General features: G+C 43.4%; 1 protein-coding gene and 1 long non-coding RNA gene across 3 annotated transcripts; one reads left to right on the top strand and one right to left on the bottom strand.

Annotated features, from left to right (window-relative positions):
- Positions 1-5,081: 5,081 nt before the first annotated feature.
- lrrc18b (leucine rich repeat containing 18b) lies at positions 5,082-6,990 on the top strand. 2 transcript variants are annotated; one of them, XM_048987596.1, is made up of 2 exons: positions 5,082-5,216; positions 5,964-6,990. In XM_048987596.1, exon 2 carries the CDS (start codon positions 5,968-5,970, stop codon positions 6,730-6,732), a length of 765 nt encoding a protein of 254 aa, XP_048843553.1. In that variant the 5' UTR covers positions 5,082-5,216; positions 5,964-5,967; the 3' UTR covers positions 6,733-6,990. The 2 variants fall into 2 exon arrangements, with proteins under 2 accessions (XP_048843553.1, XP_048843554.1); XM_048987597.1 differs by having other exon boundaries at positions 5,154-5,216; positions 5,946-6,990.
- On the bottom strand, positions 6,640-8,750 carry LOC125715737 (uncharacterized). Its single transcript, XR_007384161.1, has 3 exons — positions 8,689-8,750; positions 7,260-7,344; positions 6,640-6,769 (listed from the first exon to the last, which is right to left on the bottom strand). It is a non-coding gene; the product is annotated as an uncharacterized LOC125715737 (long non-coding RNA).
- Between the last annotated feature and the right edge of the window lie 6,057 nt (positions 8,751-14,807).

Genomic DNA, 14,807 nt, shown 5'->3' with positions numbered 1-14,807 from the left:
TCATTTTCGAAAGCATTTTCTAAGGTTTCCATTCCCACGCATCCTCGGGCTCTTAAATCTCATCTTTGCTATGGAATCCACTCAACGCAGAGCAACCACCCATTCCCCCGTTCGCCAGACCGAGTTCCTGACGTAGGTTTTCACTAATTAGCCCTCACTCGCTATTGTAATCCAAAAATGGTTCTTGTGGTAATTGCCCTCCAGCGAAACCAGTTAAAAACAACAGAAAGGAAGTGGCATGTGAGACTTATTAGACAGCAGAGTGTTTGGTGCGTTTACAGCTGGAGGGAGAAGGGGCCTTGCTGAGGGGGCTTTGATGTGGCCAGGAAGCAGACAGGTCGCCTGAGACCATCGCAACAGAGAGAGCCGCCCTCTCATTGGGAGGAGTGAGGTTGCCTTGGTGGGTTCATGGGGGAGGCTTGTACACTCAGACAAAATTATTAGTGTCATATCTCCAACAGATGGTCTGGATGCCTCAGAATGTTGAAATACAGCAGACAGAAAACTCGAGCCTTTATTTTAAGGGAGGTACAGTAACGCTTCAGTTCAGCCTCTGAACTTCAGCAGCAGTATCAGACCTACACCAGCTCATATTCAAGCACGCAGCTACCGAATAACTATTTCTACGGCCAACCGTAGCCTGATTACTGGATTAAATTAATTTAAAGAGACATTCTGAATGACATTGCAGTCCTTACTCGTACTGCACTGCATTTCTGCGAAATATGCCGTTTCAATGACGTAAAAAGTGCCCCCCACAGACTCCTTAATGGCATCGATATAGAAATGGTAAAGATGAAAACTTTTGTCTGTCTTCTGTGCCTAGAATGTAAGTGCAGTCAGTTAAGGTTTAATCGGTGTCCTCATTTTTTCCCCCTACTGGTTTTGCTTGGGGACATGAAAATGGAACAAAAACAAACCGACCCTCGGTTGAATTTTGCTGACGGGATAAAATGGGGGTGCATGTTAAGTGAAAAGCGGCTGCCTTGCCTTGGAAAGAACGCCGCAAGCTGACGAGGAGCGGAGTCCGTGCACAACCACGGGAGCCCCGGGGCACTCCGGGACGAGCCGTCACAGACGGAAGTCCCTGGCTCTGTAATAACTCCCAGAATAGCTTGACGCAAAACACATCCCACTTTAGAAGATCTTTGTTACGATCAGCACCGGGAAGCAGATGATAGGAGCCGTGGATACCGACAAAGGACTTCATTACGTGCTAACACACTCAAGAACAACACGTAACGTTAATGACCGGACTAGGGAAACAAACTGAAACGCGGACTAAATACATAGAACTAATGACAGTAACAGGAAACAGCTTGTGAACAAGAGGAATCCACACGAGGTAGATGAGGGGGCGTGACACACGGGAGGATCGGAGGAGCGGGGGCATGACAATCTTATAAATTCTCAATTCTGGCTCTCTAAATCAACCATATCTGGTCATTCTTCAAACACATACATCGACACTAGTTAGCAGAATAAATGTATCTAGCCAGGACAGAGTAAGATACGCTGGGTAATTAAAGACTGCTGCAATGAAGTATTTAACGGATGCGCAAACGAGCCTCTGTGAACTCGATGAATAATTCATTGCTGCCCGTTAATGATGCAATACATCCGAAGATAGAGTCTATTCATGGTCTTTGTTTGCTTACTATATGATTATTTGTCAAACACCGACTGTCGGCAGAAGTTAGTCCAAACTTTATCTGCTCTAGCAGAAGAATGAGGTGCATTAATTGAGAATTTATCTAATATATGTATATAAGTCCTATTTCAGAGAGTCTGATAGAGAGGATGCCACGGACATCACCGTAAGTCCTCATGTAGTCTGCTATATATCACTAAGGTTTGGTAATGATTTGTAAACGAACTGGCTAATTCCCCTCATTCGTGCCTCCTTAATTCCATCGCACTTTACTTTGATATACAATCCAGCTTAACGCGATCTTGATTTGTCGGCCTGGCTGCACAAACTAAATGGAAATTGAAGATGAGAGTAAAGGCTGCTGGATAAGTAGGCTACAGTGGTTGCCAGACAGTGCAGAAGACGCGATGGTAAGGAGGGTCCGGAGCCTATGGATGCAAGGCAAGGAACAACTCAGGAAGGGGGGCCACCCCATCACAGAGCACACTCACACACCATTCACCCACACCTTGGTAACTCCAGTTCACCTCACCATGTTTTTGGACTGGGGGGTGGGAACCGAAATACCCATAGGAAACCCCACAAAGACATGGCGAGAACATGAATACTCCACACAAGGAGCCAAGGTGGAAACTCAAACCCTGTTCCACAAGATGCAAGGTAGTGATGGACAAAATGGCGCTCCATGAACCATTTCTTGTATTTTTTACTCTAGTGGATGGTGCTCAGTTCAAATAAGGTACAAAGTATGCCCCAAAACAAACCAAGAGCGCCATCTAGTGGGGTCATAAGATATCGCAAATGGTTCACGAAGCATTATCTTGTCCTTCGCAAGTGTGAGGAAACAGTGCGAAACACTACACCTGAACACATTCATAACACATTATAAAGCATTTATAAGGCAATATAAGCAAAGTTATAAATACATATTTTAAAAAGCATAACATTATAGCTTTGTTTATTATGTATATTGAATGGTTTATGAAGCCCTCATCTACAATGCAGATACCTTCATAATGCCGTACAAAACATCTTTATCTCTTATACGTACCATTATAATGCATTATGAAGATATCCACAGCACACCATAGATGAGAACCATATTGAAGCTTTTGAAGTATTATAAACAACACTATAATCCTTATGACAGTCAGTGAAAGACAGTCAGAAAGACAGTGCTGTAATATTTTATGAAGGTATCTATAACGCATCACAGATGACAGCTGAAGTGCTACCAATGTGATTTATATATAATGATTTTGGATGTTATGACAAGATGCCCTTACATTTAAAGACGACACACATATTTTCTGTCAATTATGAAACTAAAAATTAAAATGTGGAGTTTTAGGACAATTGCAATTTTGTCATATTTAGTTGCTTACAAACAATAATTAACAGTTTTGGAGCATTTCAACATCGGGAAAATTAAAGTGAAGCAATGTTAAAGGGAACAATGAAGACATGAATTTTTAGTCACGGGTAAAATAAATGTTTATTACCTTGTGTTACCTTATATTTAACTGAATGTTTTATGTTTTATTTCGTGCCACATGGTACCATCTGCTGGTTGTACACGGTATTACATAGTTATCACTTGTTTATATAAATATACTATATTTATAGAGTATTTTAGATTTTTTTTACAGTGTTTACGTTACTATATAAAATAAGAAAAATTCGACAAAAAACGATTTTTTTAAAGCTGCAATGTTTCGGTGGTGTGATAAAACGATTGTACTTCATTATGCTGTCTTGGTCATTACAGAATACACTCACCGGCCACTATATTAGGTACACCTTGCTAGTACCGGGTTGGACCCCCTTTTGCCTTCACAGCTGCCTTAATCCTTCGTGGCATAGATTCAACAAGGTACTGGAAACATTCCTCAGAGATATTGGTCCATATTGACATGATTGCATCACGCATTTGCTGCAGATTTGTCGGCTGCACATCCATGATGTGAATCTCCCGTTCCACCACATCCCAAAGGTGCTTTTTTGGATTGAGATCTGGTGACTGTGGAGGCCATTTGAGTACAGTGAACTCGTTGTCATGTTCAAGAAACCAGTCTGAGATGATTCGAGCTTTATGACATGGTGCATCATCCTGCTGGAAGTAGCCATCAGAAGATGGGTACACTGTGGTCATAAAGGGATGGACATGGTCAGCAACAATACTCAGGTAGCCTGTGGCGTAGCAACGATGATCAATTAGTACTAAGGGGCCCAAAGTGTGCCAAGAAAATGTCCCCCACACCATTACACCACCACCACCAACCTGAACCGTTGACACAAGGCAGGATGGATCCATGCTTTCATGTTGTTGACTCCAAATTCTGACCCTACCATCCGAATGTTGCAGCAGAAATGGAGACTCATCAGACCAGGCAACATGTTTCCAATCTTCTATTGTCCAGTTTCGGTGAGCCTGTGCGAATTGTAGCCTCAGTTTCCTGTTCTTTGCTGACAGGAGTGGCACCCGGTGTGGTTTTCTGCTGCTGTAGCCCATCTGCCTCAAGGTTCGAGGTGTTGTGCGTTCTGAGATGCTCTTCTGCATACCTTGGCTGTAACGAGTGGTTATTTGAGTTACTGTTGCCTTTCTATCAGCTCGAACCACTCTGGCCATTCTCCTCTGACCTCTGGCATCAACAAGGCATTTTCGCCCACAGAACTGCCACTCACTGGATGTTTTCTCTTTTTCAGACCATTCTCTGTAAACCCTAGAGATGGTTGTGCATGACAATCCCAGAAGATCAGCAGTTTCTGCAATACTCAGACCAGCCCATCTGGCACCAACAACCATGCCACGTTCAAAGTCACTTAAATCACCTTTCTTCCCCATTCTGAAGCTCGGTTTGCACTGCAGCGGTTCGTCTTGACCATGTCAACATGCCTAAATGCATTGAGTTTCCACCATGTGACTGGCTGATCAGTAATTTGCATCAACCTGCAGTTGGACAGGTGTGCCTAAAAAAGTGGCCGGTGAGTGTATATTTATTAATCTGATGCAAACCATCCCTCATAATCCGGTCTAAAAAATGTCATAGGGTCTAACAAGACATGACATTAAAGCTTAATTTCATATATGATTTCGAAAAAGCACGTTCTGAGGAAGCAGAGATCACAACTTCCCAGCACGCGAGAGTGCTGGAGAGTGCATGCTGCAGACATGACTGAACATAATAGATGTTCACAGGGTAGATTAATTTATTTTAATATAGTTAATTTCCTTTGAGGCAAATGAGTAATCTGTCGCGAAATAAACCAAATCCAATTACTGCAGGTATTTCAGATTTGGCAGATGTCTCAGTATCCCGCGGCACTGTCTTTCTGTTACTTGGTAACAAATTTAAACAAGACGCGGTTTCATTTACAATGTCTACAGCGCTTCATTAAGGCGCTTTCCGTTCCGGGCCCGACGATGAGATTCCTTTACAGGCTTCTCAAGATCATGTATTTATAATTCACAGCAACACTGACGGTCGCATCCAGTCCGTACGCACAGTATCAGTGTCTTTGCCGAGTTCCGCAGACTGAAGCCGCCGGTCTAACACCGTAACGGGTAAGAACGAAATTACTCATTTATATAAGAGAGCCGCTGGAAACTGAAGTATTGATTATGTGTTAATAGTGATAAAAGAAACGGATACTTTGTTTTTTTTTGTTTATATATAATTAGACCAGGAGATGAAAAATCAGATGCTCTTCAATGTCATTTTCAAGTCTAATGTCGGGTCTAATGTCATTAAGTTAATGTAATGGCATAAATCATAACAAGCTGAACGTTTTTATGAACTAAAAGGCAACATTTCAAAGCCTCTTCACAGTCAGGCATCACGTGGCTTAACTTCGAAGCACGAAGATCACGACAGGGATGTTAGCCAGATGGTGTGGAGGCCTCACTGAAAATCATCTTCTCATCTATTAAGCCACCAGCAGACATTTTCATCTTAATCGCAGAGCGATCTGCGGTATATTTACTTAAGCGAAAGAGTTCCGTTTGAGCTGAAATATCAGAAATTCCGTCAGATAATTCCGAGCCCTGATGTCAGTATCCCTGCACACCTGGCTACAGTTTCCTTTATGGGATTGATGCTCAGATTCAGTCGGCAATAGGAAACATTGTAATTAAAAAGGAATCGACACAGGTCACTCTGTAATTAACATACTGCGTCTACAAGGTATTCTTAATGCATTTCAAAAACGGTAAAATACATTTTTAAACTTATTGAACATACATGCAACAGATTCTGATGTATCAGACAGCTGATCATTTTGACGAGAAAACCAGTGACCTTCCTCCGGACAGAGCTATGAACACAGGCAGGAAGAGGGGCGAGTCCCAGGCGAGGAAGATCACACTGAAGATGGCCAGGAACGCGGTGCGGGTGACCGTGGACGGCCGACGCCGCCTGGACCTGAGCAACATGCAGATGGCCGAGTTCCCCCGGTGCCTGCTGAGGCTGGTGGATGTAGAGGAGCTGGACCTGAGCAGGAACCGGCTGCAGAAGCTGCCCGAATACATTGAGCGGTTCCACAACCTCCGCTGGCTGGACCTGCACAGTAACCGGCTGGCGGAGATCCCGGCAGGCATCGGGCAGCTGCGGGAGCTCCTCTACCTCAATCTGTGCAACAATCAGCTGTGCAGCGGCGGGCTGCCTGAGGAGCTGGGCCAGCTGGACCGCCTGCGCAGCCTCAACCTGGGCATGAACCGGCTGGAAAGTCTGCCATACTCCATGGCGACTCTCAGGGAACTGCGCGAGCTGGGTCTCTTCGACAACCAGCTGACGCAGGTGCCCGACTGCCTACGCCGGCTGCCGCACCTGCGCAAGCTGAACGTCTGCCGCAACCCCATGCGCAGTCCGGACGACGACAGCGGCCGGGACCCCATCCGACGGGTGGAGTGTTTCTACCTGGTGGACGGGGACGGCCTGTGCGAGACCTGCACGCGGAAATGCCGAGAGAAGCTTGGGAGACTAGACCAGCTCCGGTCGGGTGTCGGCCACGCCCACAGCAGTTCTGCTTGGCTACTCACGCCGAACTCTGTGGCGAAGGAAGTCCAGGCGCTGCGGAGATGACCGCCGTCAGCCTGACACGCACGTGTAAATTTTTAACCTGCGATGTAACGGGAGAAACGGAGTGAGTGGAGTCAGAGTCACGCTCGCCGAATTCCAGCACGGAGATCTAACTTTACCGCAGTCGCTGTAGAAACTGACCAGTGAAGCCGCCGCTCTATAAGGTCCCAAGAATGTGGAAATCAGGAATATCCATAAGGCGACAGGCTTCACCATACTGCCTTCGTGATGTAAATATTTACTGTGACAATAATTAAAGAATCTTCAAACAGAATGTCATATGTCCATCCATCTTCTATACTGCTTGTCCTATTCAGGGCTGCGGGGGGACCAGAGGCTATCCTGGAAGCTATGGCCATTAGGCAGTAAATAACCCAGGATGGGGCAGAATCTACCGCAGGGCACACAGATTATTATATGTGTTACTGGATAACAGCTGTTCTACTACATACTGTTATCTCAAACCTTTGTGTATTTTCCAACCACTTATCCCACTCGGTATCATGTGGAACCAATTCCAGGCAGCATACCTCACAAAGCTGGGATACACGCTGGATGGGATGCCAGGCCATCGCAAGGTAGATACATGCACTTCAGAGATGCCACTTAGCCTTTCTGCAGGGGGGAAACCCACAAACTCACTTAGATCTTGCAAACTATGCACACATACATACACGCACCTTCCATGTATTCCTATTTTTGTGGGGACTCTCCATTCATTTCTATGGGAAAACCCTAATCCCAACAATGACAGCTGTAACCCCTACCCAGCCCTAACCTTAACCACAGGTAACCAAACAATAATGACTTTTGGCATTTTTAGTGTTTTTTTATTGCAGTCAGATTTTCATAAAATCGAGTTTTGCCTTGTGGGAATCGAAACAATGGTCCCCAATATACATCCAAATAACAGGTTCTTATCATATTGTGGAGAAATCTGGTCCCCAAAATTTAGGTCTTATTTACTTTGGCAAAACTGACCGAAGACAAACTGGCCTTCGCCAAGTCCACACTTGTAGGAAAGGTCTCGATAAATTAAAATATTTACACAAGCTTTTAATAAATCAAAACTTCACACAAGCTTTTGAGTGCTTTAGAATCTTTAAAAAGTTTGTTTCTAATGAAGAACTTTTTTTTCCCCGTTTACATAGGATGTTGTTGCTTCAAAAACAGGACATTCGTTTAAATAGTTCAATTATTTGATGCATCAGAGTTAAGTAACTTACAGCACGATGTGAGTAAAAGCGAAACACATTGCTAAACTCCCCCCCCCCCCCGATAAATCTGCCTTCCTTTCATCTCCCCTTTTGCTATCAAATACGAAAGCTGCACCTGCCCCCGCCGCCCCCCCCCCCCAACAGCAAAACACAGAAGCAGATGCTCTCTGTTCGTTTTAAATAGGTCAGATAACTTGCGTTTCCTGAGAAATCTTGTTTTTCTACAGTGAAGCAAAACACTGGTGCACACAGCGGAACATAGTTAGTAATGCATGACGCAAGTGAAGTGAGGCGCTTAAGAAGCAATTGGGATGGCCAGGAGGTTGTAGGTTTGAATCCCACAAGGTGCTTTATTGGAGCTGTGTTGCTGTTCTTTTTCGTATTACCAGCATAACTTTACTCTTCCCTATTTATGACATATTTATTATACTGTAAATTTGTCTTATTGCTTTCAATATTCTCACGGCAGGCTTGACGACATTGCATTTCACCGCAGTTCACCATTGCACTGTATACTTTGCATGTTACGAACAAATCCCATGAATCGTTGTTCTTCTCAGGCATACTGCATAGACGTGATACGGTGGGTAGCACTGACAGCTTTCACTGGCTTCTTTGATATTGAGATCTTGATCATAAACAATTTACACTAAACAAGCATTAAAAGTTGCTGCCTAATTACACAACGGGAGACTCTGAAACGAATGTCAAGGCGGAAACATGTTGATTTATTAATACTCACACATTAGCTGTTACGTGAGAAGCTTTGCGCTACCCCAGAATGCGTTTCACTGTGACCTTCCGCTAATCATTCAATTGGTTTTCAAAATGACTCACTTATCAGGGGCAGCGTACACAGCGCCACATTTTTAATATTATTAATGACATTAAGTCCGTTTTCTGTTAATAGAAACTGATGGCAATATTGTTTTACTAGCACATATATAAATTTAGTCATCATGTGTTAAATTTGTTTAATGATGTGCGGTGTTTCCGCGTTTATTTCCAGGCGTTTGGGGGCAGAAATAACACTAAACACCGGAAATCTACCACGGCTACTCTGCTGGAAGTACAGTGCCCTCTAGTGACATAACAAATAAAGTCCACCCTCTCTGAATTCCTTCGATATTGTGCAGGAATCCAAGTGGCGCTGGTTACTTAACTGCATCAAAAATATTATTCTTTACAGCCCAACCGGCCACCTCAAAACATCAAGTCATAACAGAAGCATTTAAAACAATCAATGTCATGGACCAAATAAGCGATGAATATAGAAAAGACATAACACGCCAAGACGCGTCCTGCAATCTGAGAAGATTATTAGGAGCTATTTGCTGTGGCATTTAGCAGTAAACAGGACGTCTGCCCATCAGGGCGAGCGATAACATCAACTCGCATCTCAATTCAGCTGTAATGCACCAGATCCCATCAGCATTAAAGATTACGTGTATAAATCCCATCAAACTACACTACAGTTATCGTGAGACTCATTTGCATTTTAATTAACTCTCGAGAAAATGGCAATGTTAATTAGAAGGATGTGTATCCGGGGGCCTTTCAAACAGTCACTTTTAGGAAAACAGCGTCACCAATCTGATTGTATAAGAAGTGGCGCTTATTAGCCTATGTGTTGAATAAAGCTGTAATTATGCCTATAAAAATATATTTATTTGATTAGTCTCCTTTATTAACCTGGGTTTCTTTTTTTAACAGACAAGTCTGTCAGAGGGTCATTCATAGTCCTCCTACATCCTCACATTTTCAAATTTACTACCTTAAAATATACTGTCATCGCTTTTTTGCGAAATATGTAGCCTATCTAGCATGACCTCACGACAGACGATGGAGCGTCTTCTCGTCGGACGAGCCTGCTGCTGTTTGTCAAAAAAATAAAAATCTAAATAACTCATTACTTTCGTGTCTGAAAACGATTTAGTGCAGAAAGCCAAAGCAGGGGAATTGACTGCTTTCTATGTTTTATACTTATTGGACACTCCTACCAAGAGCGACATATATTATTTATTCATAACGTGTATTTATTTTAATATATTGGCGAGAATCAATCGGCTCAGCTTACAGTTTTATAGATAATGCAGGTTTACATTTCAATGGCTAAGGTTAAGTAACCTTCTGGGAATGGGACGCTTTCTGATACAAGGCCGGCGCGCAGCTCCAGGCCGATTTCTGGCTACCAGCAAACACAAACGGCAGAAACAAATAGCATTTTAGCGCAGTAATGTATCAAATAAATCGTTGCTGCGGAGGTTACTGCATTTAGTTATTTCAAAGAAGCACAAACATAATGGCTTTAAAAGACTTCAGGAAAGGTTAGGGCAAATGGAATTACCTCTGCCTTCAACCTCGTTAAACATTTATTGTGTGTGAAATTATATTTCTCCATTCTGACTCTGAGGAGGGTATGCAATAACAAAGCATTATGGGGAAATCTGACGAGATTTCATTCCTTTTAAATTATTAAAAGGGCCTCACCGTCGTTTTACATCGTTAGGTATCTGAGCTGAATGTAAATCAAGGCTAAAAACACATTAACAATTCCGGTGGAAATGGTCCTCTTGCGTTACATTTTTCTCGTAAACATGGTAAAGAGGGGCAGCACCTTTTGAAATGAAACCGAGGGCCGAATTTCCCCCGACGTTAGATTTGCGGCAATGCGGGTCCCGCATTTGGGGCTGGGAGGTGCGCTTACCGAAATAAACAGCGGATGCGCCCTAGTAAATGTGAGCGGACACAAATAAATCCATTACAATAGCATCACAACCACAAGTCCTGGCCTGTTTCCCATGGTTTTCCCTCGTTTGGGACCCCTGTTGCCCACCTCTGACGTGCAATTGGTTGAAAATTTTTTAAAAAAAGAAACTAATATACATGGATTTTTTTGCCAGCATCTGAAACCATTAAGTTACTGTAGCCGGACATCTGCTTATTAAAACCACAGACCAGTTATACAGCATATATTAAGCCTATTCTTATCTTCAAATATATTTTATTACTCATATCACTATATTTTCTTTTCGGGATATTTTATTTGCATACTGTACACTCATTAAATGTATTTACCCTACGTTTACCCTGTTTGCACTAGGTGTACTGTCTTTGTACCTTGTCTGTTTGTCACAGTATGTATTTTTGTCTGTTCTTGCTGCTGAATGTACCAGAATTCCCCAGGATCAGCGGAGTCCATTTTAATCTTATTCTTAACCTGAATGCTGTCTTTGTAAATCCCAGGTGGGATTCTGTTCTTGTGCCGTCGAGTTGTGTGAAATATCTGGCTGGATGAGTGCATAAAAATTGTAAAGCTGGTGTAAGGAAGAGTGTGGTGGACCATTGGATGAGGAGTTCCTAGATGAAGCCGGTCTTCCATAAGTGCAGATGTTCTTCAAAACATTTCTCATTTAAATTTAACTACCAAGCAGAAGATCAGAACATGGTTGTCAAGACAAATGCCCATGAGAAGATATCATCTATCCATCCATCCATCCATCCATCCATCCATCCATCCACCCATCCACCTTTCAACTTCTTGTCCAGTTCAGGGTTACAGTGAACCTGAAGCCTTCTCCAAGGAAGATGGGGACGCAAGGGAGGGACCATCCTGGATGGAATGGACTGCCAGTCCTCTTAGAAAATACACTGCGATGTATTTAATAAAATCCAGCAGCATGTTACATCAATAATGTATCATATAAAATTCATATATTATAAAAGAATAAATGAAGATGATGAGATGATGATGATAAAAGAATCTAATATGTAAGAAATATATTTTTCATATAAGTCAATACTCATTTTATATCTTTGTATAAACATCAATGTGTGTTCATATTTGAAACCTTGCAAAGTATATGCTGCCTCAATATGTTGCTGTGCAACGCCCAGCAGAGGCTGAAATCGGGCCATGGTGATTATTTGGCATGTAATGTCTGAGTTAGTGCTACTTCACCATCCCTTCTCTACAAAATCTTTCTTAATTTGATCCCTATCTGGCAAATTAGATTTTGTCCTAATCGGGCATATTCAGTCATTTCAGTGTCCGCCTGAAAACAATTTGTCTCATCACTTTTGGTCGTTTCCATCGTTTCCTTCTAAACTGAGGCCGGGATCGATGGTCAGTCGCTGAGCGTCGGACTTGAAGCATTCACTCGGTCCGTATGTTGCTTCCACATATGTTCACTGCATGCTGTTTGCTGGCTTAGCGTGAAGCACTGTTCCCTCACGCCTCCGGCGTTGGTGGGGTTCAGATCCCGTCTCTGCTCTCTGTGTGGGTTTTACATGGCATGTGTGGATTTCCTCCAGCAGCCCACAGACCTGCAGTAAGGCTAATTGGCGTCCCTAAAGCCCCATAGTGTTTGTGTATGTGCCCTGCGATGGACTGGCATCCCATGCAGGATGTACCTCAGCCTTTATGCTGCCTGGGACAGGATCCAACCACCCCCCCCTCACCTCAGGATAAGCAATCGGAAGTTGGTGCAATGGACACGGTCTTAAAAACACAAACAATGTGAGACTGAATGAGGACAGGAGCATTTGCACATGTATTTTAATCACGGATTTTCTAACCTGTGTATAGTTGGTACCTTAGGAGAGAAAAGCAAGCATTTGTTCAACCTGTAAACCTTTAAACAGGCAGCGTAAGTCTACACTGGCATGACACTGAACTGGGGGGACTGGTGGCTGTGGTGTCCATCTCCTCCCGGTTAGCCTTTCTGTGCATGCTGATAGGCTGCTTTTATTCTGCTTATTTTCAAAGGCAATGGACATCGAGGTCCGGCAGTAACTCGGATCCTCGTGCTGACGGTTATCTTATTGCTATTTTACAGGGTCAGGAATTACGATAAATCCAAGTATATGCTACAGTCGGTGTGTGAATTTCATTAGCGTTCTGTATACCGGCAGCTGTCACTGAATTTAATTGAAAGGAATCAATTTCCCCTCGTTTCCGATAATGGCTTCAGCCTTTCTGTTTATTTTCTGAATTCCCAAAGGTCCTGTTTTACCTGCATTTATAGGCACCTGAATTATTATCCCTTATGCAGGTTTACAAGTCAATTTACTGTCAGATGTTTTTCGTTGTTGTGAGTGATCTTAAGTCGCCGATGACGGAAAGATGATTGCGATGCATTTGGAGTGAAAGACCCGGAGCATTTTAATACTGAAACATCTGTGAAAGACTTACAGTCCTCAAAGCCTGTTTAAAACCATAATGGCCTTTAAGAGCCAATTTGAAAGACGCCACTTCATATCCCTTATAGGCCGGCGGTGCCGCTGCAGCTCACTCACAGGGAAATTAAATGATGTTTTACCATAACTGGGATGCCAGTCAATGTGAGGGCAGGATGACGCTTTGGAAAATCCTGCCAGCATCCATCCACCTACCCACCCTATCTATCTATCTATCTATCTATCTATCTATCTATCTATCTATCTATCTATCTATCTATCCGTCCGTCCGTCCGTCCGTCCGTCCGTCCGTCCGTCCGTCCGTCCGTCCGTCCGTCCGTCCGTCCGTCCGTCCGGTTAAAAAATGGCTGGATTCAGGAAAGTATAGATAATTTAAATCTAGCATGAAGATGCATTTCAAAACAAAGTCATGTGAAAATCTGATTCATTTCCAGAAGGTGTGGACAAATCTGGATGTTGAACTTTGCACACAGTCACACACACATCCTGCACGCATATCGTCAGTAACGCGGCCTGTGTGAGCTGATGTGTGTGTCTGTGTGTGGGCGTGTTTAAATTAGCTTCAATGGTTCCGAGTTTTCACTTCTGCATTGTGTGACCTGTGTCTCTGCGGTCCAATCGCTTTGCCCGGAGCAGTCATACAGCGCCCCGCGTAGGAGTTTGACTTTTGCACTGTCAGTTGTTTTCTATCATTTCATTTTAAGTGTCTCCTTTTCAGACACTGCCTCTGTCAGACTGTCCTCTGCTTCGCTGCTGAATGTCACTTGAGTGGAATCTGCAAGGTAACCCAGACTCTCCTTATTTACATGCTGCAGCTACATAGTATCTCGTAACCGTGGCAGGAGGATCTAAGCTCAGCGATGAATGCTTGTCTTACGACGTCCATTGAGTAGCTATCTAAAATATGAACATGTGGTTTCGAGAGCTAGGCTGATATGTCATATGGTAGAATTCACAGAGTGACGGGGGGGGGGGGGGGGGGCGCCGCCGCGGTTCAGTCATACGATATTTAACGAACTCTGTGTTTAATGAAATCAAGTACGGTGCCCAAGACACCTGTCCAGGAAGGGAATTACATCATTAAGGATACTTTGCTTGGCAAAGTCTCTAATTTCATCCTTTCAGTTTAATGCCATATGTCTGAGACACTATATAAACAAAACAAGCTGCAGCGTGAATTAATCAGGCGGGGGGGGAGGGGGTAATTTTTTATTTATTTTTTGCTAAAATATTCAAAAACATTTTTCCGCTATTCATCAGATGTCATCCCTGGAGAATTATTTGAATAATGACATGAACAGATAACCATCACGGCCATTAATACGAGCGGGAGATTAGCCTAAAGGCACATATTAAAAAGCATTACAGTCCCGCTCGTGATATGCAGTACAGCTGGCGTTTGTCGTTCCAGGGCGACGAGCGTTTTAAGGCTGCAGGTACCATCCAGCTAGCTGATTGGTTGGACCAATGACCATCCACTTAGGCAATGATGACAATCTGTTCGACATCGGCGGGAGTCTGACGGCGCGTTTGACAGCTGCACACAATGGTTGGGCACTTTCACGCATACACATTCATCCAGAATCTGATTCTGGTGGAATTTGATTATATGGGAAACTTAATTTAGTGGATTTCGGTCGCCATTATTGTGCCTGATGGAGG

Source organism: Brienomyrus brachyistius, chromosome 20, assembly GCF_023856365.1.
Source record: "Brienomyrus brachyistius isolate T26 chromosome 20, BBRACH_0.4, whole genome shotgun sequence".
NCBI lineage: Eukaryota > Metazoa > Chordata > Actinopteri > Osteoglossiformes > Mormyridae > Brienomyrus > Brienomyrus brachyistius.
The sequence above is the reverse complement of the archived record's forward strand: the minus strand, read 5'-3'. Positions and strand labels throughout refer to the sequence as shown.

What these genes read in the sequence shown, in the direction of transcription:
- lrrc18b (XM_048987596.1), top strand. Translation starts at nt 5,968, where the DNA reads ATGAACACAGGCAGGAAGAGGGGCGAGTCCCAGGCGAGGAAGATCACA.